The sequence below is a fragment of the Microtus pennsylvanicus genome, chromosome 3, assembly GCF_037038515.1.
Source record: "Microtus pennsylvanicus isolate mMicPen1 chromosome 3, mMicPen1.hap1, whole genome shotgun sequence".
Taxonomy (NCBI): domain Eukaryota; kingdom Metazoa; phylum Chordata; class Mammalia; order Rodentia; family Cricetidae; genus Microtus; species Microtus pennsylvanicus.
In genome coordinates this window covers 73375122-73401420 of record NC_134581.1, presented here as the reverse complement: position 1 = coordinate 73401420, position 26299 = coordinate 73375122, and the positions used below count along the sequence as shown (strand labels likewise).

At 44.0% G+C, this 26299-nt stretch overlaps 1 protein-coding gene across 6 annotated transcripts in view; it reads left to right on the top strand.

Annotated features, from left to right (window-relative positions):
- Nucleotides 1–799: 799 nt before the first annotated feature.
- Nucleotides 800–26299, top strand: part of Cadm1 (cell adhesion molecule 1) — a 325645-nt gene continuing 300145 nt past the window's right edge. For 3 of the 6 annotated variants that reach the window (XM_075966039.1, XM_075966038.1, XM_075966036.1), the window contains exon 1: nucleotides 847–1015. In XM_075966039.1, the coding sequence (XP_075822154.1) occupies nucleotides 883–1015 (133 nt within the window). In that variant the 5' untranslated portion in view covers nucleotides 847–882. Of the gene's footprint in view, nucleotides 1016–26299 lie in introns of all 6 variants that reach the window. The other 3 variants (XM_075966042.1, XM_075966040.1, XM_075966041.1) reach the window with 2 other exon arrangements.

Genomic DNA, 26299 nt, shown 5'->3' with positions numbered 1-26299 from the left:
TTTCCCACAAACCTGACGGGTAGATTTTTTGTTTTTGTGTGCGTGTAATCTTAAATATATATTGCTTACATGCTAAAAATCTATTAAATCTGGGAAGGATACTTTCAACAGGCTGGGGAGCCCGAGCATCCCCCACCCCCGCCCGCGATTTACCGTTCCCCAGAATCTACAGCCAAACATACTCTTGAAAATCCCAGAACGCGACTCCTCGGCTTCAGTCTCTCTACTATCCCTTAGTCTACCGCTAGGTTGTTGAGCGGGCTCTCCCTCTTCGCCGGACGTGCAAAGCACGCATGCACTTCTCCCAGATTGTTTTGTCGATCCGGGGACCTGCATTCGCACTCTCCACTCCCTGGCTTCCCAAAGATCGCATTCCTTCGTGCAAGGTGAAGGAAGGAAATTCGCAAAGTGTGACTTCCACAGGCCGATGCACACGCAGTGCTGGGGCCCAGGAGCCTCGGGGTGAGACTCGCCAGGCGTGAGTGCGCCGCGGCGACTGCCGCAAATGTTCCTAATAAAGGTGCAGGGAAACTAGAGACCCGCCTCCTGGAGCCGCAGTCCCTCTCCCCCGCCTTCTCGCCAGGCGCCCGGGCAATACACTTTTCCTCCAGCGGGGAAGCAAAGCCGAATTTTAACGTAAACATATTTGCATAGGCCCCTCCCATAGGCCCCGCCCCTAGGTGGCGCGGGCGCGCGGCCGAACGCGAGCGCCAGGGGGCGGGGTGGGGGAGGGGGCTAGTCCTTCGAGAGCCGGGTTGGGCTCGCGGCGCCACGATTGGTCGGTCCTGACTCCGCCTTTAGCACATCTCATTAGCATCTCATTAGCTGTCCGCTCGGGCTCGGGAGGCAGCGACCGCCGCCAGTCTGAGGCAGGTGCCCGACATGGCGAGTGCTGTGCTGCCGAGCGGATCCCAGTGTGCGGCGGCAGCGGCTGTGGCGGCGGCGGCAGCGCCTCCCGGGCTCCGGCTCCGGCTCCTGCTGTTGCTCCTTTCGGCCGCGACACTGATCCCCACAGGTAGGTTGTGGGCACCCGCGGATTGGTCCCGAAATACCCCCCCGGGCACCCCCAGGAGCCGTAGCTATGGAAGGGGGGACGTTTCCATGACAACCTCCCCCCACTTCCCAAATCCGAAGCGGCGGGAGCGTGGCAAGGAAAGTCGGGGCTGCGGTGGGAAGGGGCTGAGGGGTCGGCGCCCCTTCTCTCCTGCCCGCCGGCTGCGGATGGGCGCCCTCAGGGATGGCTGCACCCACACCTCTTCCTCCTGGCGTAGCGCGGGGTGCTGAGTGGAGTGGGCTTGGGGGCCAGGGGCTCGCGCGTGGGGGAAGGGAAGCCCTCTGAGGCGCCCCGAACCTTCCGGACCCTCCGAAACTCGCTCTTGTCCCTGGAACTTGCAGGTCCTTCTGTGTCCCCGGGCTTAGCCTTCGTCCCCTCCGTTTCAGCTCGGCCCCCCGATCGATTCTCCGTTTCCCGAAGCTTTTTCCCCGCGGGTCCCCAGGACATCCCCACAGTCGTGTCCTCTCCCTCGCTTGCTTGCCCGCGCTCTGCAGGTCCCCCGCCCCAGAGCTGCACGCCTCTCGTGTTTCCCTCCAGCCGAACGCAGCCCCTCGGCCCCCTCCGCTGGGCTGCGGGTCGGCTTGGCTGGAATCCAGGCAGGGAAAGTTCCCGGCTCGGGGGCGGCCGCTCGTCGCCGCGGCTACAGAAGGGGCTCCGTGTGCCTTCAGCCGGTCCGCGCCACGAAGGCCTCTGCCGCGAGTGGGGATCCGGGATTTCCCGGCTGCGCGTCCTTCGGGCAAGCGGCCCGCAGGTGGGGCGTTCGCGGCCTCTGCGGCCCGGAGCTCGCCCTGCGGGCCTCGGGGCGCTCCCCGCGTGGCCGGCCGTCTTGAGAATCTGCCCGGGTGGCGGCTCTGCGAGCGCCGCGCCTTTCCTGAAGACGCCGAGCGCTTGGCAGGAGCCCCGCGTGTGGCTGCCCCTGTGCCGGGCGCGTTGGCGCGGTCGGGAAAGAAGAGGGCAGTGTTTGCATTTGCTAACAAAAGGGAGCCGGAGCTCTTCCCCACCGGAGAGGCCGGCCGCGCTGCGCCCGCCTTCCCGCCACCTCGTCGCTCTCGCCAGCCGCGCGGCGTCCCCGTGCGGCTGTACCGCCTGCCTCTGGCTCCCGGCGGCCGGTGGCACCGAGCGGCACCGAGCGTTGGCGAGCGGGCTGCCGGCCGTGCACGAGGGGATGCGCTAGGGGTCTGAGCCTGCAAAACCCCTCCTTGCAGCTCCAGAGCTGCAGGACCTGGGAGCAACAAGTGGTGGAGGACGCCGCGAGCTCAACCCCCACCTGCGGAACCCCCAGCCCGGGAGGATGCAGCGCTGGGGCCAGCGTGCGGTTCCGGGGGCGCCTCTTTGCTTGGGTTGTGTCTTTTGTTTACACGCTAGAGGACACATAGTTATGTAAACACCGCAGGAGACACGCTGTTGGAGATGGGGGATGCTTGGGAGTGCTAGCTTCGGATTTAGGGGGATGCCGGGTTGGTTGACTTACCCCCCTCCAAAAAATAAAATATAAAACACGCTTGCGGAGAAGAACCCATGGAAGCTTTAAGGGTGGGAGCCTGGCAGCACCTTCTATTCCAGCTTGAGAATTTTGTCTTCCATGCTACAGTCTGTCTCCGGATGTTTATATGTTTTTCTTCTGTGAATTCTTAATTTATGAGTTACGAGATAATTAGGTTTAGCCGAAGCCCGTGTGGTTACAACTTAATTTCTGGTGATGCCACTGACTGGAAGGGTTCGATAGAGTGTTCCCGAAAGAGATCCCTCGTGCTGCATTGTAAAAAGCGCCACTGTCAGTTAAACGTGAGCGTGAGTAAAGGCTGGGTAACTGGTGCATTACAGAGGCAACAATAGACTTGTATTGGCTGCAGAACGAAGGGTGGGGGTGGGAAGCGCTGACCCGGGATATTGCCTTTCCACTATAAATGGGAGCCATGCAGTGTCACTAAACCAGCCGTGTAGGCTTAGATTTTGCCTCCCTTATCAAGCCTGCTCATTGAAGGCACGGGGTAGTAACAACCGTACTATATTTGTACTATCTCTCGGTGAGAAGTTGCCTTCTCGGCGAGGGATGTGTGCTGACTTAGAAAGGAACGGTCTGGAACTCAACCGTGCATGTCAAAGCTACAGGAAAATTCTGTTGCCAGTTACCATGGAAGCAGCTTCTTGCTCTTGTGTACATCCCTGTTTGTATGCCGCTTATCAGATTGTGTTCAAATTAGAAAGCAATTGGGTTTCATTTGTAGTGAGAGGGGGAGATGACTTTCTTTAATATTTTTGAATGCTCTGTGTGTGTGTACACTGTGTGTGTGTGTGTGTGTGTGTGTGTGTGTGTGTGTGTACACTTTGAGAGATGGTCTGGCCAAGCCCTAGATTCCATACTGCAGGGGTCAATTTCAGGTGGACACCGAAGGACTCCTTTTCCTCACATGCTAAGCTAAAGCTTTTTCAGGGGCCTCTGCTTTTCATTCCCCCGTTAAGAGAAACCTGTTGGTGCTACCTGCTAACTTCATTAGGCTTGTTTTATTCCCATTCTTGCCGGGAAAGCCAAGTCCCTTTATTGTGGACTGGGGTTCTGTTCTGTTTGCCTCTGTAGCTGAAGCCATCCTGCCTGTCCCCCGCCCTTACCTCCATCCCAGAGGAAATCCACTCTCATCTCCTGTGGTGTTTGGGTGAAACAGACCCGAAATGCAGCCAGAGTAGGATCGCCTGTGCTGTGGTACTCACTCTCACCATGTTTAAGGTGCAGGCATGCTGCTGTTCGGGATCCTGAAGGAACCTGCAGTAGATCATCCTGCTCTTTCCCTGCGCAGGATTAGAGACAATGGTTGATGGGTAGGGGATTTGTGGGGTGGCAGTTAGTCCCGGCTTGCCCTAGCCGGTTGGGACTTGGTTGAGCTTTGTTGGAGCTTGCATACCAGGGACAGGGACTTTGCAAAAGTGACGCCCTGCTATTGTTGCCTTCCCCTGCATCAAATTGAATAGTCACTGGGGGGACTTGCACTTGCCTATGATAGCTTCGATAAAATATCCCTCATTAATGCCACTTTATATTTACAGTGTGTCACTGGAGACGCACAAGGCTTCATTTAGTGACTTGTGTGACGAGACAAGCTTGCATTATTTGCCCGGGACATTTTGGAGGAACAAGAGACCCATTGAGCAATCTTTTGAAATGAACAAATAGGAAAAAGGGGGGAATAAAAGAGCAGGCAGTTCTCCGGAACAAAGAGCTTTATTCATATGGATGTTGTACATGCTTTATCCAGTTTTCCCCAGTGGCTCTCCCGGTAAAGGGGAGTGGGACAGGGAAGGTGATAACAGGCCGGGCGCTCCGGATTCCTCTTTTACTTCCTGACTTCCCATTCTTACCGGATTTAGTTCCCTACTCACCGCCTGCTTCTCAATCTCCACTCCCTCCAAAACCCCAGAATGTAACAGCCTCTTAGGTTTCAAAGGAGATTTTGAAATCTTTTTCTGCCATTGTTGGCTCTTACGGAAGAAACTGCTGGGTAGCTAGCTACCTGTTGACTGATCAACATTGGACAGTGTACTGGGTGTGGGGAAAGAGATGCCACTTGTCTATGACATGTGTCAAGATAGTGACTGTCAGAATGGTAGGTAAGATGTCTTGCAATTATCACGTTAGCCTTGCGATTATTTTTAAGGGTGTTGTTAAAATGAAAATCCCGTATTTTAAAAATTGTTATTAATGGTGCTCTTGGGTTTTATTTTTAAACTTTACTCCCGTACCTGGTACATTTCAGCTTCATACGTGATTTTTTTTCTTTTAATTTTTCAGCCTCTATTGTTAAGTTGTCCCTCTCCCCTTTAAAATGGATAGTAATACTATGAAAATCAATGCTACGAGACTCATTCTTATTGGGTCTATGTATGTGATATTTTAAATCTAATTGACCACATAGAATTTGTATTAATTTTTTAATGTTTTGATTGATTGGTGTGTGTGTGTGTGTGTGTGCGTGCGTGTGTGTTGTTTAACTAAAAGACTATTTTTATGTGAGGGGTATTTCTTACAAGGGGCCAAGCTAATTGATACTGTGGTTTGAATGGAAATTGACCACATACGAAGAAAATTTAAAAGAAAGAAATCCAGAGGATTAAAATGCTGTATATCTTTCTTTGGAAGAATGCGACTGACCATTATGCTGGGCATTTTTAACAGAAAATCCAGCACAGAAAGGAGAAATCACACAGCGACATCTGTTGCAGAACTGAAAATTTGCTGCTCTGAAATGGAAGCAATTAGCCCCGTGTAACCACCTAATAGTATCAGAGTGTGTGTGCCGACACAAATATGAGCACGTGCACGTTTACATTTGCACACACGCACATTATACAGAAGCTCACGTATTCAAATTAAAGTACCAGAACGTGCAACATTGGAGTGCCGAAGTGCTTTAAAAACTATTAGAGATTCTCATGATTATGGAACTGCCGAAAACGAAAGATAATGACAATCTTCTTAGGAAACACCATTGTTTTCAGGTGAGGCCGCCGACGCCCAACTCAGCTAAGATTGAGTTAGCTGTAGATCTCGGATGGGGACAGGTCCCTTGATGTTCAGCCAGTGGACCTTTTTTTTTTTTTTGTTCTTCCTCCTGGCAGCGATGCCCAGACAGAGAAGCGGATCATTGGAGGATACTACCTTGGCTAAAACTATTTTGTATTCTGAAGGCGGCGAGATTAATTGTTTGCTCTAGGTAATAAACCCATGGATCAGAAGGAGTGACCTCTGGGAAGAAAGGACCAGCTCTTGGTATCTTTGCCTTTGGTGTTGACAAATGATTCTGCAACCTCTGGACTTTATTTGGCAGCCACTGCGTGAATGTCGTCCAAAGTGCCTTCATATGGGAGACCGCCGGGTTGTGTTGTTGTAATAAGTCACAGGCAAGAGCTAAGCTTCAGGAAGCACATGTTCTGGTTTTTAAGAATTTCATTTGTCTTTTCTGAGTCTACAACAGGAGCCTAGCTTGGTTTTCTCTGCAGGTTCTCCTTCGTCATTTGTGGAGAAAAAGCTAAAGGGAAATTTTTCTTTTCCTTAAAGGAAAACATTTGTTTTTCAGGATGACTTTTATATTGGCCTTTATATTTTCTCTCCCCCACCCCCAACTTGGTTATGGGAAATTTCAAATATACACAAAAGCAGAAAGGATGCCCTACTAAATTCTGCATGGAATCACCCGGTCTCAATAGTTACCCACCCCTACACAACTGTCCCCTCTGTGCCTTTTACCACTCCCAGATTATTTTAAATAAATCTCGGACATCCTATAATTTTTCTACAGTCGTTTCAGAATGAATCTCTAAGATGCAGCCTTCCACTCATAATTACAGTATCGTTATCTGAATTATACAGATTCTCAACTGGATATTCTGAATCTTGCCTACTACTCTTGCCTTTCCGAGGAAGGCGGAATGAAGGGTTGTCTCAGTGGGTAATGGCCGAGCAGAAACTAGAGACTCAGAGCGATGACTGTGCTCAGGAGACCTTTCCTGTGGTTTAGTTTATTTTGAGCAAGGTTTTGTTTGGATCGGATAAGATGAGTTTTATTATGGTGTAAATATGGTTGTGTAAATATGCAGTAATTGTGGCTAATCCCGCCACTGTGGCCTGTACCCTTGGCAAAACTAGCCATTTCCAGTTGTTCCCATAATGAATACCCACCAGCTGCAGACTTTTGTAGGGAAAGCTTATTTTAGTTTGGTTGTGAGATACCCTATTCACACACAGGCACACACAGAGAAACACATAGACAGCCAAACAGACAAACACACACTGGGGCATGTACCTTCCAGTCCTCCATAATATAAATACCATTATATTTTGTACATATATTGCTTAAAAATGTCTTTTTTCATTTCTGACTGACTGTAACTAACATGTTGAGTTACATGAGTTGGTGGCATGAGAGGCACATGCTACTTACTGTGAGTACTCTGCTGTTATTCTTGTGAGTTGGTGCTAAGGGCTAACGGGAGAGGAAAGGTTACTAACTTTATTTCTCAATATTTGCCCCCATTGATTTAAAATAAAATTTTAATATTTCAGCTGGAAATGTTGGACAGCCTTAATGCTCATTTCTGAAATTCTTTTCTTTATCCCTGAAAATAAGTCATTTTCCCCCCAAAGTTTGTGATGTGAGGTTGCCCCTTCTTTTCCCTTTCCTCCCTCCCTAAATTTCTTTTTTTTGACTAAAATTTTTTACTATGATTTTATTTAATGTGTATGAGTGTTTTGCTTACGTGTGTACTACATTCATGAAGTGTATGCCTGGTGCCTAGCGGAGTCAGAAGTGGGCGTCAGATCCCCTGGAACTGGAGCTGTGGATGATTGTGAACTTCCTTGTGCATGCTGAGAACTGAACCCAGGTCTGCAAGAGCAACAAGTGCTCTTAACTTTTGACCAATCTCTCCAGCCCCTTCATTTTTTTTGTTGTTCCCAGCCAAACAAGACATTACATATGAGATGATGTTTAGGGGTCTGAGGGGGCCTGGCCAGGAAAAACCCCTCTCCTGAGTTGGCCTTTGGTTAAGAAAATGCGTTTAGGAATTTGTACATCCAGGGCTTGGGGAATTTCACCAAAATGGGGGAGGCAACCTGACAACCTTTGTCTGGAAGCCATCAATGAAGGAAGGAACCCACTGGAATGTTTGTAATCATAAGTGATACCTCCTTGTGGAATTTCAGAAGCCACAGGTTCTTTTTCAGAGATTTAAATTGAAGGCTCTAGGCAGCAGCTGCCGTTGGGGTTAATGAACACTTTTTCTTTTCTTCTTTGAAGGTCTTCCAGTGCTTGTCCTCCAGAGCCTTGGTGCAGCTCTCCATGGACCATGGTTAGACAAAAGGGAGATGTGGGTATTTGTATGGCCCAAATGATGCGTAGCCTTGATGGTTGTGCAAAAGAGAAGCTCAGTGTGGAGATGCGGAAAGAGGTGCCAAGACTGACTAGCGGGGGTCTTGAACAAAGTGATTGCCTTAAGGATGAACTGTGGTGGTTAAAAAAAAATCTCTTATGAGCTGTTGTACTGGAATCTAGTTACTTAACCCAACATTTTGGTGTAGGTATTTCAGAGATGTTAAGTAAGCTTGGAGTAAGTGCTGTGAAATAGATTTAAATGTTTGAGGTTGGTGTTCCAGTGAACGTGGAATTCTGTAAATGCTTAGAACAAGTGTCTTGCTCTTGGCAGAGTTCTTTGGTAAAAGTAGACTAATTCCCCCCCTCAGCTCTCTAGCACAAGGCAGCACCATCAAGTTACAATTAAGTTATGGCATCCCTGGAGAGCCGAGGAGCAATCTGCCTGAAAACAAAGAGCAACGCCCCGTCTCTATCACTGTCCGCACCGGATCTCCACATGGCTGGGAGAGCGTGCCTGAAATGGACCTTTTCTTTGTTCTGCCACTGATAACAGCTTCCCTGAAAGTCTTCTTTATTATTAGGAATAATACCACTATTATCCTAGCCTCAGCACTCCGCGTCCCTAAATTTGGAGCCCCTTTCCCCTTCTTTCCCCTTTTTATTATTACTATTGTCATTTGAGACGGGGTCTCATGTTTCCAAGGCTTGTTTAAAGCACTGCCTACGTAGTCAGGGATGGCCTTGAACTCTTGATCTTGTCACTTTCATCTGCTGGTTACAGGTGTCTGCCAACCATACCCAGTTTATGTGGCACTAGAGACTGAATTGTAACTGTGCTGCAGATGGCACCTAGGGCATTGATGCGACACTTTACTGACAAAGCTAATTTCCATAAATTGAAATTAAATGGGCCACATCTTGAAACTTGGTGGCCATGTGCTGTGTTTCCCCAGAAACTACCTAGCCACTCCCCTCTCCGAGTACTGTCTCTGCTACCCAGAGGCCGCTCAAGGCTGCCTGCCGCAGTTCTAATTCCTTTCTGGGCAGGACCAGAGAGTGCTCCCCTCCCAGAAACTTAATCTCAGATTCTTGTTTCTTGCTGCAAATTCAATCTCCGCACTGTTTTGTCTTTAGGTGGCTCCTTCCTCAATTGCTCTCTCATTTCCTCCCTAATTGCCCTCATTTCTTATTACTTTTCAGCCCAATCCTGATGGGACTGGAAGACTGATGACTCTGCCCTGCAACTGAGGAGAAAGTGGTTGTGCCTATCAGCCCTCATCTGGTTGCGGTGGCACATGCGGCTCCGCTGCTCCTTTAACTCTGTCTTGGCTCGTAGGAGAAGGATGGCTGACTCTCTGGCTCTCGTCTCCTTTGAGAATAGACACCTTTTCTTTTGTCTTTCATCTTAACCAACGTGAACTTTGAAGCAGGTCTCCATGCTGGCCTTTTTTTTCTGCTTTACAGGTGTGTGTGTGCGTGCTTGTTTGTATGTGTGTGTTTATATGTGTATGTGTGTGTTTCTTTATAGCAGTTAGTGATTGTGTTGTGGATTGTGACAAAAGTTGTCATTATTGTGACCATAATTTTCATGGAATGTTTAAATTTCAGAATATTGAAAATATATTGTGTCTGGTAGGATCTGTTTGACTAGTTTGCTTCACTACATCCTAAAACAATGGTGTGAATGACTTAAATTACAGTTTGTCAAAATGATAGTTTTCAGCTCCAAGTGAAGTTCTTTCAAAGGAGGGCCATTTCTTAAGGGTGAAAAAACAAAGCCAAAAGACCTTGTGTGGAGCTACTAGCTTGGTAGGAGATCAGTCACTGAAGGTGATCGGGGAAATGTCATGTCACCTTGCAGATGGCATCTTGATGGTACTTACATCTGGCCATGTAGTTTCCACGGCAGAGAAACGGCAGAATTGTCTTAATCCTGGGCCTCTATGGAATAGTGTTCAAACACAGTTGAATTGGGAGCAGAGCTACTTACCTCAACACAGTCAGCTTCGCCTGCTTCGCCAATTTTGTGGCAGCTCTAGGTGCTTTCTCATAGAGATCGTAGAGGACAAATTATCATTGGCTCGGTAAACAGAAACGTGGAGTCCTTGTTTCTCGGTACCACCGATGAACTTGCTGTCTTAGGGATCCTTTCAGAGGAGCTGGTATCACCATCTGCCATCCTTCTTGCCTTCGGTTTTCCTGACCGGTAGAGTTCTTGCTGCTCTCCAAAGGTTAGCACTGTGAGAGCACAGTAGTACAACCTTTGATTGTCTTCTGATGTTCCGGGCCAGTGCTGGGGAAGGGGTCGAGGGTCGGAGTGTGCTTGTGTTTCTGGCTCTTTGCAGCGTTTGCCAGTCTCAACACAAGCTGCCCAGTCTTCTTGCAAGTCATCAGCCTCATTCTTCTGATAGAACGGGAGCATCGCCTCATTTCTCTCGCAGAAACCCTTATTTAAACAATGAAAACTTTAACGATACAGAGAAAAAAAAACCAAGTTAATTTAGTACGAAATTACTGTGCAAATGGTTTTATCTCTTAAAAGATTCAAGTAGAGATTAGCTTAGATGACACCCACTTTCACTTTTGCTTGTGCCTATCTTGTGAGCCAGCATCCTCGTGGAGAGTCCCCTGCCCCTTGTCTCCAGCTCTTCACTGCTCGCTCCTGGAGCAGATCTCTCCATCCCTGGTCCAGGTTGGCAAGTGGAAGCCTTGCATTAGGTTCCACAGCAGGAACATGAACAACAAAGCAGCCTGCTTTAGGAATGACAGTAGTCAAAGCAGAATACACACAGGGACATTTTATGCTGGGAGTATCCATGTCTGTCTATCTCTTTATTAAAATATCTACCTAGTGGTGGCGGGTAAAGTCTACTAATACATATTCATTTGTAAATCCCTTACACGTTAGGCAATATTGAAAAATTATGTTGAAAGGATTAATTCAAGATGTTCTCAGTCTGCTTTGAGGGGAAGTGAAGGAACAAAGTGAGTGAAATCATGTAACATCAGAGAAACAGGGTGATTACAATCTAATTATCAGGCTTTTAAACACAGACTTTATTATTTTAATCAACTTCTTATATTGTATTTGCTATATTGAATAAAGACAGGGTACTGCTAGCACATAAGGCTAGAATAAGGTAGAAAATTGAACATTTGATTTATGAAAATTATTTTTCAATGAGAATCTACTTTTATGCTAAGAAACTGTTGGGCATATTTCGGTCTTCCAAAAACGTAGATATATGTGCTCTTTTTTTTTTTCTTCTCCCACCAGTTCTTTTGGGAAAATTTCAAAATCACAGGGAACTTGAAACGAGTACAATGACAGTGCACATTTATCTCTACCTTACCGAGTGCCATCAGCCGTTAACCTTTTACCCATTCGGATTCTTGCTATCTCCCTGAATAATACATAAACATATATTCCCAGCTTTTCTTTTTCTGAACCCCTGGAAAACGAGTAGTAGGCATGATGCTTGACCCTTGAATATTCATCATGGAATTCCTGAAACTTCAATTATTTTCCTGTGTGGTCTCAGAAACATTGCTACTGTGCAATTTACTTAACTCTGCTCTAGTATCTAGGTCATACTCGGATTTGCCCCATTGGCTTTCGTTGTTGTTTTATCCTTCCCAGTACAGATCCTGAAGTGACCAGCAAACACGCAGTGGTTTTGGTTTTCATATCTCTGGGATCTTTCAGTCTACAACCATTTCCACTTGTCCACCCTTTCTCCTTTCCTTTATTTCTCTTTTGTGGTGCTAGCGATCTCCCAGGGCTTCCTGCATGCCAGAATAGTACTCCGTCACTGGGATGCACCTCTCGCCACGTTAAAAGGATTTTTTTTAAATGAGGAATCTTTTATAGCCCTGGCATTTTGAGTCCAGACATTTCTAGAATGTTCTGTGGTTGTACAGATTTTCTGATCCTTTCCCCCTCCTTTGGCTCAGCTTAAGCATCTTCCGTGAGACTACTGGATAAGTGAGCTGATATTGTCATCTTGTAGCTTCTTGTCAATTTTTCTCTGGATTATGCTTAAACATTAGTTTAGGTAGATCACAGATTTCTGCATTGTTGCCTCTTTGTAATTAATAAAAACGTCTCTAGGATAATTTTGAGAGGGTTGATTTTGTTCTCTTACAGCTCTTCTTGAGTTAATGGGCCAACAGCACTAATAAATGTTTGACATGCTGGTGCTTAAACACGTGGCATTTCCCAATTCTGTGATCCCCATATTGGGTGGAGGTATTCCTGTGTGAGAAGATCTTGTCCCACCCCACCCCTTTCTTGTGGATTTAAAAAGTAAAATTCAATGTGATTTGGCTGTGGCTCATTACCATCAAAGTTGACCTATTGAGCTCCTCTTGGAACTCTGTTTTCTCATTCTGATGTTGCCTTGCTAGTTAAAAAATAATTACATCTGTTTATTTTGTATATGTGTGTACACATGTGCCTGTGTGTACATGTGCATGCTCTATCATGTGTGTATTGGGCAGAAGACAACTTTGAAATTAGTTATCTCCTCCACTGGTGGGTCCTGGGGATTAAACTCGGCTCCAGGGACTTTTACTCCCTGAGCCATCTTGCTGGCCTAGTCTTCCAAGAACTTTCTCACTTTATGCCATGAGATATATAAGCTTACCTTGAGTGATTCCCACCCTCAACCTGGGTTTAGCTATTCCTCCAAGGAGTCCTGTTTGCTTTCTGTGGAAAAATGTTCAGTAAGTAGAAGAGAATTGTACTCATTAGATTTTGCTGTCCTTGATTCTAGACCTTTCCGTTGGGCAGAACTAGGTAGGACTTGACACACACATTCTTGTTTGTTCCAACTACCTCCATCACATACATCCCAATAGCCTATCCTGTATATTCAGTATTTGTTAAGTCATGATATATAACATTGTTGCTTCGTTTGTCAGCCTGACATCCAAGTTGTTTTTTTCCATCTCCCATTCATGCTTGTATCTTCTGCTCCAGGTGAAAACTCTGGGTCCTAGCCATATCTATACCCATATCTTATAATTAATATGGAGGGGTTTTGAAATTACTTCACCAAAACCACTGTGGACAATAATCTTTTCAAGTAAATCTCAGATTTTCCCCTCTATTCTTTTTATTATTAAAAGGATCCTACTTTTCCTGGCAGTGGCACACACTTTTAATCCCAACACTTGGGAGGCAGAGGCAGGTGGATCTCTTTGAGTTAAAGGACAGCCTGGTCTACAAATTGAGTTCCAGGACAGCCAGGACTACACAGAGAAACCCTGTCTCAATAGCACCCCCACCCCAAATCCTATTCTTGTAGAAATAGATAGCATTAAGAAGTTTGAGCCTGCGTGTGTGCTCTCTCTCTTTCCCTGCAACCCTCCCTGCCGTGTGTGTGTGTGTGTGTGTGTATGTCTAAGAGAGGGATTTTACAGATTTATTCATTTTTTGGGTGCCTAAATTAGACACATGCCTCAAAAATCCTCTACTTATTCTGGTCCATTAAAAACAAAATAACCTTTCCATAGTAGTATTTTCTTTCATTTTATTTATATTCTGCATCCTATTTTTTTTAAATTGGTAATGTCACTTTTTTTTTAATTGTGTTATTATGTCCTTGTGCTGTTTTTTTTTTTTTGACCAGCCCTGGCTCCTTCCCATTTATTTAGATGATCTCCCCATTATTCAGCTTTGTTTTAGAAACCATTTTTTTCCATCTTCAGTTGTATTGCTGCTTCTTTCTTTCAAACTTGGGTGGAATTTCTATGAATTTTTAATTTTCCAATGTCTTTGAACAAGGGCTGCTTTTCTATACTACTGTAATGTGTGTCTGATATTTATTGAAAAATAAGAATGATTTCTGGAAGTATAATCTTGCTAGCCTCTGATATTTGATTGTGTTTTACTTCGCTTTTGATTAGTCTCTTTTAAGATTCTTCTCCCCATCTAATAAGCTGGCTAATTATAGCTCAAGCTCCAACTCTTCCTACTTTTTACTTTTTTTTTTTAAAACAGGGTCTTGAAATTCTGTCCTGGAACTTACCATGTAGCCCGGACTGGCCTTGACCTCGTGATCCCTCTGCCTCATTGCCGCAGTATTGGGATTATAGGTGGCTACCACTATGCCCAGCTCTACTGAAAACAAACAAAAACGTGGTATAACTTACTCTAAGGTGCACTGCCAAGGTGCCTTTTGTATTTAAATCTCAGATCATGTTAAAAAAAAACAAAGAGCCTGCCTGTTGGACATCTCCACTACAGTGTTCTGCAGACATCCAAACAACCGGAAGCAAGAACGGCAGCTATGACTTCCCGATGGCATTCAGGAGCTCATTTGCTCTCACTGTCACCCGGCAAGCACTTACTACTGCTGATTTCTTTTACCGGTAGGAACTGGGGGAGGAGGAGAGAAGAAACACAAGTAGCCAGTCACAAGACAGCTCAATCTTCCACACAACTCTATGGTTTCAAACCATAATGTAGACATATAATGTCAACGACCACCCTGGATGTCCCTGATGCAGTGCCTTGCCACCCACCCTGAAGTTTGACTGGGTGTGGCCTCATAGTTCTACTGCCTCTTTCACCATTTTCTTCCCCTTAATAGTTAATAGGTCCCTCTCATCGTGTTCTGCAGATGAGGAAAGTGGATTTACGGTGGTATAACAGCGCCTTAATTGGTCCATTTACTTCTAGCCCCATCCCTTGTAATGCATCTTTAATACTGTTTCTAGACGAATCGTTCTGAAATACACATTAGATTGTCATTTTCTAGTTTAAAATCCTTCAATGTGTTCTTGGTGCATTGGAGGCAAGGCTTGCTCATTCGGTCTGGCCTGCGGTCTTTTGTTACCTCCCGTCAGGGTCAGGCTTCCTCCACTCTCACCTCCTCCCAGCCCTCCACACTTTAGAACTACAGAAGTGAATGTGTCAGGTGCCTCCCCACCTCAAGTGCATTGCCAGTCCCTGTGGCTGACTCTTATCACCCAAGGACCGACTCTTGAAGGAAATTTCTGTCAGCTTAGTTAGGTTGTGTTTTGTTGTTCTCCTTTGTACTTTGCTCAGTTTTCCTGACTTAGCCTGTTCCTTCCCACCAAACATCCTTCATGGAATTCAGTCTCCGTTATGTACTTGAGGTATGTTTGTCTTTCTCCAGCTTCTTTCTATGGAGAGAAATGTCTCATTCACTTACCAATCTCAGGTTAACAAATTTAAATCACATGCAGAATGGCTTAAATCTGCTGTTTCTTTTTCAGGTTTTATGTAATTTCCCCGGGGAGAGAGATTATAATATTGTCTTTGCAATTTATTGCCATTTCTCTGACTGTTCCATGTCATTTGACATTTTATTTTTTCACATATTGACGTGTATCCATGTGTTATGGATGGCCATGTATCCATGTGTCTTGAATAGAGGGGTGATTTCTTATTTATATTGATATCCCTAACAACGTGAAACCCACAGGTGTGTGCACAACACACCCTCAATGTGTTGAATCAATAAATGAATTGGATATTAGTTGCCCGTTACAACTTTTCTGAATCTTCAGTACGCATGTGAACAGGGGACACAATGATGCTAGTTCAGGCTTGAAGGGCAACCTGAAAATGAACCCGTGTGCTTATTTATTTGCCAGCTTCCTGTCACATGACTGAATTTCCATTATGTCTGTGTTCTGTCCTTTTTCACTTGTGAATTCTCTTAGTTGGGATGTATAATTTATACCAGGCTTACTAGTTATAAATTTAACTTAGAGGTTGTCCTGTCACCAGCTTAAGGTCTGTGATTCTCACGAGAGTTTGATTTTTCTCTCCTAATGGATGAAGTGCTGTAGAATGGCTGGCCATTTCAAGGCTTGAAGGACTAGCTTCTGGTGTTTGTTCATACTTGTTGGGCAATCAGTGGAGGGGTTTAGACTGCCGGCCCAGATAAGAGACTCTCTTCCCATTTATTTAGTCACTCCACAGTCCTGGGATAGCTGGACTTTGAGTCATTGCTGAGGTTATAACGACGAAACCAAGAAACTTATCTCGGAGGTCATCTCTCCCTCCTCTTGCCGGCTTTCAGGAGAATCTTGTCTTAAATCCGAGATATGTTTTCAAAAGAGGTGGTGAACATAGGGAAATTTAAACCTCAAGGTAACAATTTTCCCTGTACAGTAATAAAGATGTATGTGGAGTCAGTGGCTGCAGAATCAAAAAATAGATCATGGTAATCGGATCGCACATGAGAAATGGCTTGTTGCTGTGCTCAGAAACATGGGCAAGGCGGCACGTTTCCTCCACTCTTTGCAACTACATTGTTGGTAGGAATTAAGACTGAGGCAAAATAAAGCCTATCAAGGTAATTGCCTACAACTATTCTCCTTTTAAACAGGAAGATTTCCTTCCTCTCATCATGGAAAATGGAGAATCTGAGGGCAGGAAGAGAGCAGAGGGCTATCTAAAGCTACCCTGTAATTAAGGAGAAGTTTGGAGTTTAGTCTTTGCCTTGAGTGTAGAGGTGGAGCCACTCTAACGGGAGTTTATTGCTGTAATATTTTTTAAGTATATTTGTGACCCTGATGTACTGTGACCTTGTGAGGGTGTCCGAGAGCAGGGATGGCCAGCCCTCTCTCTCACTGTCACTTACCCTGCAGGCTGGGGAGGAAGGACTTGTTTTATAGGGCTTCTTTCTCCAGTACTGTTTCCTAGTCACAGCCCTCTGGTGAGACTCCTCTTCTCTGCCCGAGGCTTGCATCCAGCCTGGACTGTGTGTGCTTCGTTAAGTACTTTGAATGATGGGGATCAGAATGTTTTATAGATGCTTCTCCTGGAGCTCTGTACGGCGCACAGCTTGTGTTGCTTGGGTGTTGTGAGTGGTTTGTACAATGAGCTGAGGTTCGGAGAGGAATGACAATTTCCCTTTAGTTCTACCATGTGCCAAGTTCTTCTTGGTAGATGTTTTTTTTTCCTTTTTTTCAGGGATTGCCCTTTTGAGAAATCTTTTAAGTTGAGAGCATTAAACTTTTTTTCCTTACCATAATTCTTCAAAGAGATATCCTTATCATTGTGACCTACTGTCAAGTTAATAACGATTTGATGGCAATATCCAAGAAAAATTATACCTTTCTAATATAAATTTGGCCAATGTATTAATGTATAGCATATGGCTGCTATTACCCAAGGAGAAAAAAATGAGTTCATCAGTTTCTTCTGGAATTAGGTAGTGAATGCTTCAAGTATCCTATTTAATAGCAATTGCATCTAGATCCTATCTGCAGGCTTGCTTATTTCATTATTCATTTGCATGAAAACAAGTTGATGTTTCTTTAAATAACATGTCCGTTCACTTTTCTTTTTGTCCAGGATTGCTATTTCTCAAGTGTTCTCATCCATTCATGCAGGAGCATGAATCAATTAAAAAACTTTGAATTTTAGACTAGCGTAGTAGCAGACTTTCCTTCACCTGTTTCTAGCCAAAAATGATTTCCCATTTTCATATTAATTTACCTGTGGTTACATCTCTTTATCCTCACTTCACAAGGTGAGTACATACAGAGATAAATTTTAATAGAATATTTTCCAAGATTTTAGACTTTTTAAAAATGGGGTCATCACCGTCAAGATTTTGACCTGAACTTTTCGTGAACTAAGGGAGCATGAAAAGGATGGGATATATATTATACTTAGAACAACCGGTTAAAGCTAAATTCCTTTTTAACATTTATCTGGTGCTAGTGCTAAAAGCAATCCCATTTCAGCACGAGAGCCCTACATTTCTGTATTTGATCTACCTGCAAGGTGATTTTTGGAAAAAGCATGCTTTTTTTTTTCTTATTTGTCTTGTTTCATTTTGTTTTAAAGTTTTGTACCAGTGGTTCAAACAGAGTGATTCCTTCACACTCAAAATAACAGGCCAGAGAGGAGAAAGTGCTGTGTACCGGGCTCTATCATGAGGGCTGATGCTGTCCTCATAGGAGTGATGTAGAGTGCTTATCTGTCTGACATTTCCTCTTTTCCGATTTGCTTTGTGGTCCCACAAGATGTGGCTGTGACCACAGCAGAGAATGGAAGTTGAGATTTTTCCATCACTTGGCATGCCTGCCTTCCCTTCAAGAGAGAACTAGCTGGGAGTGGGAGTATCACAGGCTTTCCATCGAAATGAAGTTCTAAAAATGCAGGAAAGATTTCTACTGAGTACGAGGTGGGGACAGAGATGTTCCAGCATGAGGAGACCAACTGACTAAAGGCTTATGGGTAAAAACCTGGAAATGACTAGTGGAAAATGGGATTAGCAAGAGATGAGGTAGGTGTGGAAAACCTTAGAGTTTGAGTTTAGATTAAATTTAGGAAGCCATTTGGAGCTAATGAAAGCTTCTTGAATAGTGGATTAAAAACAAGTTTTGTTTCGATTGTGGATGTGGAAGTGATTAGAAACTGAGGGATTTGATTAGGCATAAAGCACTAGGTTGGGGAATAATAGTTCAGATCCTAATGAAAACTTGAAGTAGGCCAGCGTTCAAAGAACGGAGGCAGAACTGACTGGATCTGCTAGCTGACTGGAAAATGGAAATGAGGGAAAATAAAGAGAAAAAAATGAAGACGGGCTATGATTTTGAGTTTTAGTGACTAGAAAAATGGCTATTCCAATTAAGTTATAAAAATGTTACATGGTGAAGTTAGCAGTCCTGGCTTGAACATATTATTTAAGCTGTTAATTGACATTTACATGAGAAGTATTTAGGAAGCAGTTTGAAATATGGTTCTTGAGTTTGTGCGAGAACTTGAGTAGGGCTGGAGATGTAGATTTGAAAGACCCAGCAAATAAATTTATGAATTTTCCAGTAGGTGAAAGACGTGTTAATGCAGGAAGGTGTGAAAGAGTCCAAAGGAGGTAGGTGTTGTGGGGACAAGGCGAAGAACCCTTGGTGGATGCCAGGAAGGACTGTCAGAGGCTTGCAGGACACATGGTGAAGAGGGAGGACTAAGGGAAGATGGGTGGGAACTCCTGGGATGGAAGTGTCTTCACTGAGGTGCCAAGTGTCATGAAGGTTACTGCCATCGAACTGAAGTCTTCACCAGAGAGACTGTAGAGGAACTTTGGGGAAAGTCATATAAGCAAATGGAATGAGACCTGTGTGCCTCAGCATGCAGTTCATGCATGGCAAGGCCAGAACTGATCGCAGTTGTTTTGGTTTGTGTACAACAGATATTGTACAAAGAACCATAGAAAAGCCAGGCATGGTGATGCACATCTTTAATCCCAGCACAGTAGGCAGGGGCAGGTAGATACCTGCAAGGTTGAGGCCAGCCTGATCTACATAGTGAGTTACCAGGATAGCCAGAGCTATGCAGCGAGAGACCCTGTCTCCACAAAACAAAACAGAACAGCAAAGAACTATGGAAGCCTTTTCAGCCTGACTGCACCACCTAAATGAATTAATACTGTTTAGGTTTTCATGTTGAATAAAGAACAAATTGTGAAGCTCACACTCTCCTTGTATTTCATGCTATGAACGACGGCTTTGGCAGGCTTAAGCGTGGAGGGAGGATGGCTGGGAACTGTCTCTGAGAGTGTGCTGCTTTTACAACCACCGCCTGAGAATGACACAAGTCCTAGTGTAGCTTGGGAAGCACTTTCGGGATGGCAGGAGGAATCTAGGTCATTAACAGCCACTCCTATTCTTCCAGTAGATTAGTGTCTGCAACCCTGGGAAGACCGCGAATGGCTCCCACCTCAGTCCATTTTTGTTGCTGTGAAAGTTCCCGAGGCTGGGGAATTTATAAAGAAAAGAGATTTATTTTGACTCATGTTTCTGGAAGGCTAAAGACCTGGTGTTGGCGTCTGCTCAGCTAGTAGTGCACACCTCTTGTTGGCAAGGCCCATGGGCACACTAGGAGGAGGGAAACATATGAGGTAACATCGCTTTAAAAGAGCTAACTCTCCCGAGATGTAATCCGTTCATGAGAGAACTAATCCAGTTGGTAAAGGAAGACATTCATTTCTGTGAAAGTTACTGACTCCCAAGACCATTATGCTGGCAACCCGTTTTAAATATAAACTCCGGCGATGGAAACCTCTTCTAAACCAGAGCAGTTCCTTAGCACACATCAATCAGTAGGGGGCATGCGTTGAATTGGCATTTTGGAGCAGTTTAATCTACAGTTGAGTAGAGATGTAGCAGCAGGCCAAGTTGCAGACTAAATTTCCCTAACTCTTCTCTGTACGTTACACATAGTGGTGGGGCCGGAGTGGTAACTGTTAAGAGCACATATTGTTCTTGCAGAGGACCCAAGTTTGGTTCCCAGCACCCATGTCCGGAGGCTCACGGCTGCTTATACCTAGTTCCAGAAGATCAGTCACTGCTGACCTCTGAGGGCACTTCCATTTAGGTGCACATACCCCTCTCCCACATACACATAATTGCAATAATAGAATTAAACCTTAAAAAATAAATGACATATTTGCAGACATTTCATGATTTCCTTTGGGAGGTGTCTGCTCTAAAAGTGGCTTCAGCAGCAGCAGCACTCGGAACCTGCTGGCTAGTCTCTGTTCCTTTTCCTGGCCTTGTCTCTTTTGTGCTATCCTATGGAACTTTCTGTGATGGTGCAAGTACCCCCATCTGTGTTGTGTAGTTGAGTCACCACTGCGGACCTGTGACCACCAAGTACTGAAAACGGGCTTAGTTGCACTTAATTTTAGTTTTAATTTACATCTGAAGAGCCACATCCATGCCACCATATTTGACACTGGCAAACAAACAGACACAAATCAATGACAGCAAAAGGTGAGGGTTTTGGAAAAGGGCTTGTTGTACATGGTTACTCTCGATTTAGTGGGGTTTCATTAAAGGTTGGGTTCAGCCACTGCGGGCACATGAACTGTGAATTTCTCTCTTTCTCATTCTCTTGCTTTTTAGATTGCAAAGCCTCTGGAATATCTTCATCGTTCTTCCTTCATCTGAAAAATTATCCCCTTTAGCCCTCAGAGGGGTATAGGTCATCAAGTGCTGGATTAATGGCACCAGCTTTGTCCTTAGGACGCTCAGCCTGGAAGGTCACTCTTACGTGACTATATGGCCATGCGCCAGTTCACATTGTGTTTTTTCTTTTTCTTTCTTCTTTTTTTATGATGCTGAAAGTGAGTGAAATGTGAAAGAAGCATTATTCATTTTAAATAGTTTTGACTGCCAGGTTAATGCGACTCTTAAGCGGAGCTTCATGAGGTCTGGCCATAGTAACTGCTTTTAACTTGATTTAAAGTTCTTAAACATTCTGAATTGCCTCACCTAATCTTTTTATACTGAACGTACAATTTTCAGGCTCTTTTTTATTTTCAAATCCATAACTGACAGCTGCTCAACACCTCATTCAAATAGTTTTAAGAGTTTTAGAGAAAAGTTGGGACAGTCTGGATTTACTGACATCAGTTGGATTGAGATACTGTGGATTTAAAGATGATAGAGAGGGAGAGAGAAAAGTAGAAAATAATTATTGCATGTTCACTGCTTTCCCAGTGACAGGGATTTGGAACCTAATAGCTGAGAAAACGAAGAAGCAGCAGAAGGACATTTGAGTAAACTTTCAAATCTTAACCTAAAAAATGAAAATTGCATTGAAAAACACAATTTCCCTGAAGTACTTACTGCTTATTTTATGATATTAAAACTATGAACACAAGAAACGCTGTGTGTGCATCAAGACCCTCGGTACTGCCTTCTCGTTTTTTTGTTTATCCTGGCACACATCTTACACATTCCTAGCTAACTCTTCAGGGGACTTTATGGTATCCCGTGCATATTCTATGTTTCCCAGTTGAAACTGACCGTTGTGTGGGGGCATGACATTGAAAGACTGTCTTCCTCGTCCATGCCCACCAAATGACTTGCAGCTCAACTCAGTGAAGGTACAGAAGCTTCAGAGTGTGCTTGTTTACCAAGATTTCAAAACATTGAGACTCTTAATTTTTTTCTTCTAATGTGCTCTGATTGGTATACACGTGTGTATGGACTTACTGTGTACCGTGTGTTATGATGAGTTCCAGCTGTGCGAAAGTGAACTCTTCCATCAAGAGATTCGCAATTGAGACTCTTGTATGCTCAGAGGCAGGAGACTGAAGAGTACAGTGGAAGTATATAGGGCAGGGCTATCTACTCAAGGGTAGAGATTAAGTCGGGGAAGACTTTGAGAGAGACTTTAGGGAGGAGTCTTGACGGACAGGTAGATGGAATGACATACATTGGAGGATTTCTAGGTCGGGAGGTGATATGTGAAAAACCTGGAAGCATAAAAGGCATGGGAGATTCTGGGAACTGCATGTAGTTTGCTATTTGTAAATTACTAGATTCAGAGCCTGGGGAGAAAGTGGTTGAGACAGCAGCAGACTGGGAAGCTGGTGAGGCTGGTGAGGTACCCGTACAAAGGTACATGTAGTAGTCAAAATCACGAAAGGCAAACTAGAGAGGAATGAGTCTCGGGTTTGGGTGTTAATCTGTGGGATATCTGTATGGGAGTGGGAGGGATAGGCTGGGATAGGAAGATTAGAGACCACTGTTAGTTAGGAGAGGTCAGGGAGCAGCAGCTGAGATGCTGAGAGTCTTGGCCAAGGAACTAGCCTTGCAACTTGGAAGGAAGTTGGTTTGGGGAAATGTTGGCTTTGCTGGGAAAGTTAGGTTAGGAAAGGGAAGGAGAGTCAAGGACTGATGGAGAACTACGGTGCTTTCATGCATATTTTAATCAAATATGAGGTCCCACAGAGGGTGATGGAAGGTAAGAAGGCAGCTAATCAGACTCATAGGGCCCTGATGAGACTTAGGAGGGGCATAAGCTTAAGGAACTTGAATTTGTTCCGAATGTACATATACATGTATGCATGTATGTATGTGTGCATGTATGTATGCATGTATGTATGTGTTCATTTATTTATTTTAAAATGAGGCTAATGGGAAAGGCATAGAATTGTGGATGTAGGTAATATTGTCCCTGGCATACTAATAACTCAAGGGAGCAAGGACCTGTCGAGTAATGTAGGAGCCTGTGTTGTGCCCATGGGAGATGGGACTGGGGTGGGAGTTAGTTGGGAGGGCTCTAAGTACCCTTGGATGGTACTCAGAAGATTACAGGGGGCATGCAGCTGACCTTGGAAACCTAATGCTCTAATGTCTCCAGTGGACTTGGTCGTGCCTGAGCAGCAGACTGAGTATCCCAGGTTAACTTTGATACTGGGGTGCTCTTGACCTCTTTTCTTTCTGTTTAACTTAAAAATTTTTATGTGTTTGAGTATTTATCTGCATGTATGTGTGTGCCATTTGGATCTCTTGTGCCAGTGGAGGCCAGATGGGGGCATCAGATCCCCTGGAACAACAGCTACAAAGCACCATGTAGGTAGGTTCTGGGAACCGAACCTGCATCCTCTGCGAGAGCAACAAATACTCTTAACCAATGAGCCATCTCTCCAGATCCGTGCTGGAGCTGAGGCATGCACTGTTGGTTCATGGTTGATGTTCAGTGTATTGTGGCTGGGATGTGATGATGTCTAGGAGCGGCCTCAGCTATGACAAGAGTGTGAGGACACTGAGGACACTTGCTCACATCTGTGCCCATTAAGAAACAACAGGAAGTGAGTGCCCGCTAGAAACAAAACAAAGCAAAACAAAACAACAACAAAACCCAAAACACCTTAAGTTCCTCCTCCCCTAGTGACTCTTTTCCTACAGCTGGGCTCCACCTTCTGAAGGTTTCTATGCCCTAATATAGTGCTACCCGCTTGGGACCAAGTCCTCGAGCCTATGGGGTACATTTCACATTCTGCTGATGACAGAAGCCAGTGTAAGGGGACTTGTGGAGGGAGGACTGAGTCTGCCTCCTCTGCTTGTGGATCAGCGGCTGTTTCCGGAAGATGAGCAGCTCATCCAATACGTTCACACTGTGCTAAGACCCAACTGTGCCTTGTAGCCGAGTTTTGTCTCTGTCCTTGCTGTCTCATTGATAAGAATTATGGCATCTCATAATTTAGATCTAATGAATTCTACACAATTTGCTTTCTCTTTTAGTTCTTTTATTTAATTTAATTTATTTTTTTTTGGGTCAGGTTCAAGAAGGAATAGCTATACTCTAGTATTCTAAAAGTAAGTAAATGTATGTTTTTCCCAAGAGGAAATGACATTTGATTTGGTAAGATATTATTGGGACTAGATTAAATAGTAAATGAAGTGTTTGATGTTTCTCTTGTTATAAACTACTTAATTTCAAAGTCAGGTGGATTTATTTATAATTTATTCAAAGTTCATATATACTGTATTTCTGTTGACTCTTTATTTCAAGAGCATCTAATGTGCAGCAGGGATTATGACGATGTAGGTTAGAATATTTCCATGTCCTGTTGTCTGTTATACACAGATATATTCCTGCCATCTGAGACCAAGTTTGATATGGCCAACCTGTGAACTTTGTGGACTCTGCCTTCCATGCCCTTAGCCCAGACAAGAACCAACAAGCAAATAACAGCATAACTGCTGGATAAATAGAGGTTTTTTTCAGGAGCGATTTAGTGTGGAGCAGGGGACCCTCAATTAATTATCATTGTTTATAATACATTTTCTCCTTTGTCTCTACGAATGCGAATAATGCTGCAATATGATTGATAAATAAAACATAAAAGGTCAGTTATGGTTGCCCTGGTAACTCTATTTCTCAGCAAGTATTTTGTTCGCTATGAAATGTGTCCTGAGTGATTTACTGGATCTCAAACTCTGAATGTCATGACTTTTTGTATTTAAATTTCATACGTACTCATTCAGGGAGGAAATGGGTTTTGTAGGTTATTTTTGAGTTTTGTTCTAAGACTGTAGGTATGGTAGGGATCCGTGTCTGTATGTGTAAGTCAAGTCTGTGTGTGTCAGTGACGTGTAAGCATGTGTGTGTGTTCTCCTTTTCTTTCTCTTTTTTTGGAACACAAGCAAGAATCTGTGATTACAGTAAATCTTTTTGAGATTAAGGAGAAGATCCAGGTCTAAAGTAGGACTGAAGAACATAGCCATGAATCATGGAACCTCATTTTGGTCAGTGATGAGCTGCAAATATGATGGTGGTCCTGTAAGATTACAGTGGAGTCCAGAGATTTCTGTTGCCTAGCAACATTACTGAGCACATACAATTATGTGCAGGTCATCATATTTGAATAAACAAATGTTTCTGTTTTATATGCTTACATTAATACACCTTTATTTCAGAGTGTTTTTCATACTATTATATTTATTTCAGTTTATACTCTTTATTTGAAGAGTGTTCTTTAAAACGCCTTTTTGCACTGTACCAGCTGGCAGCTCCCTGGAGCATCTTTTTATTGGACTGGTTTCTCTTTGACTTGATTTAGTCTCATAGTTTTCTTCGTCATATCCCTAGGAACAGTAGGGTCATACTACATAAACACACACATCTCTTAAACTATACAGTTCAGATGTCTAATAGACCACACCATATAGATTGTTGTAAATTGTATCCATGAAATAGAAGGGTGAAATTAGCTGATGTATTAGTTACGGTTCTGTTGCTGTGATAAAACACCATGACTAAGGTAACTTACTGAAGAAAGAGTTTATTTGGGCTTACAGACCAGGGGAATAAGAGTCTCTCATTATAGAAAAGCGTGGCAGCATGCAGGATGGCAGCAGGAACAAGAACTGAGATCTCACATCTTTAAACTGGAAGTAGTACAGGGCTTTTGATGTCGAAGTCTGCCCCTAGTGTCATACTTCCTCCTGTTAGGCTGTGATGCCTCAACCTCCCTAAATAGCACCAACAATGCCCCAGACTCTAGGGAACATTTCTCATTCAAACCACCACACATGAGCATCATATTTCTTTGAACATATCCCTATTGTACACAGCTGTATTTGAATATTTTTTTTCTGATAACATGAAATTTCTTCAAACAGGATTTTTTTAATGTAGTATTCAGGCAAAGGACACTTTCTAATAAGTAGTCAGAAATACATTAACTGATACCTTTTGACTTAATTCATATGCAATTACTTTTGAGTAGCATACGTTATCAAAAAAGTGTTAAAGCTGAAAATCAAAATAATTAAGCAATTAGTGCAATTGCCATCTTCTTGAAGATTTATAGTGGTATGATTAAAATGAAATAAATGATTAAAAAAGTTTAGTACATTCTTTGATCCCTGCATCAGCCCACAGTAATGTTTAACGAGTGCACAGATATAAACCTAGAAACTGTGTTGTTTTTAATATTAAAAATTGGAAACGATCCAAATGCCCATCAGGAGAAGGCTGATTAAATGAGTTATGTTCCACCCACATAATGGAATATTTTGTAGCCATTAAGAAGAGTGGTGTTGTGCTATGTCCACTGACAGGATTAAATCTCTGGGCTGTATCCGTGAAAAA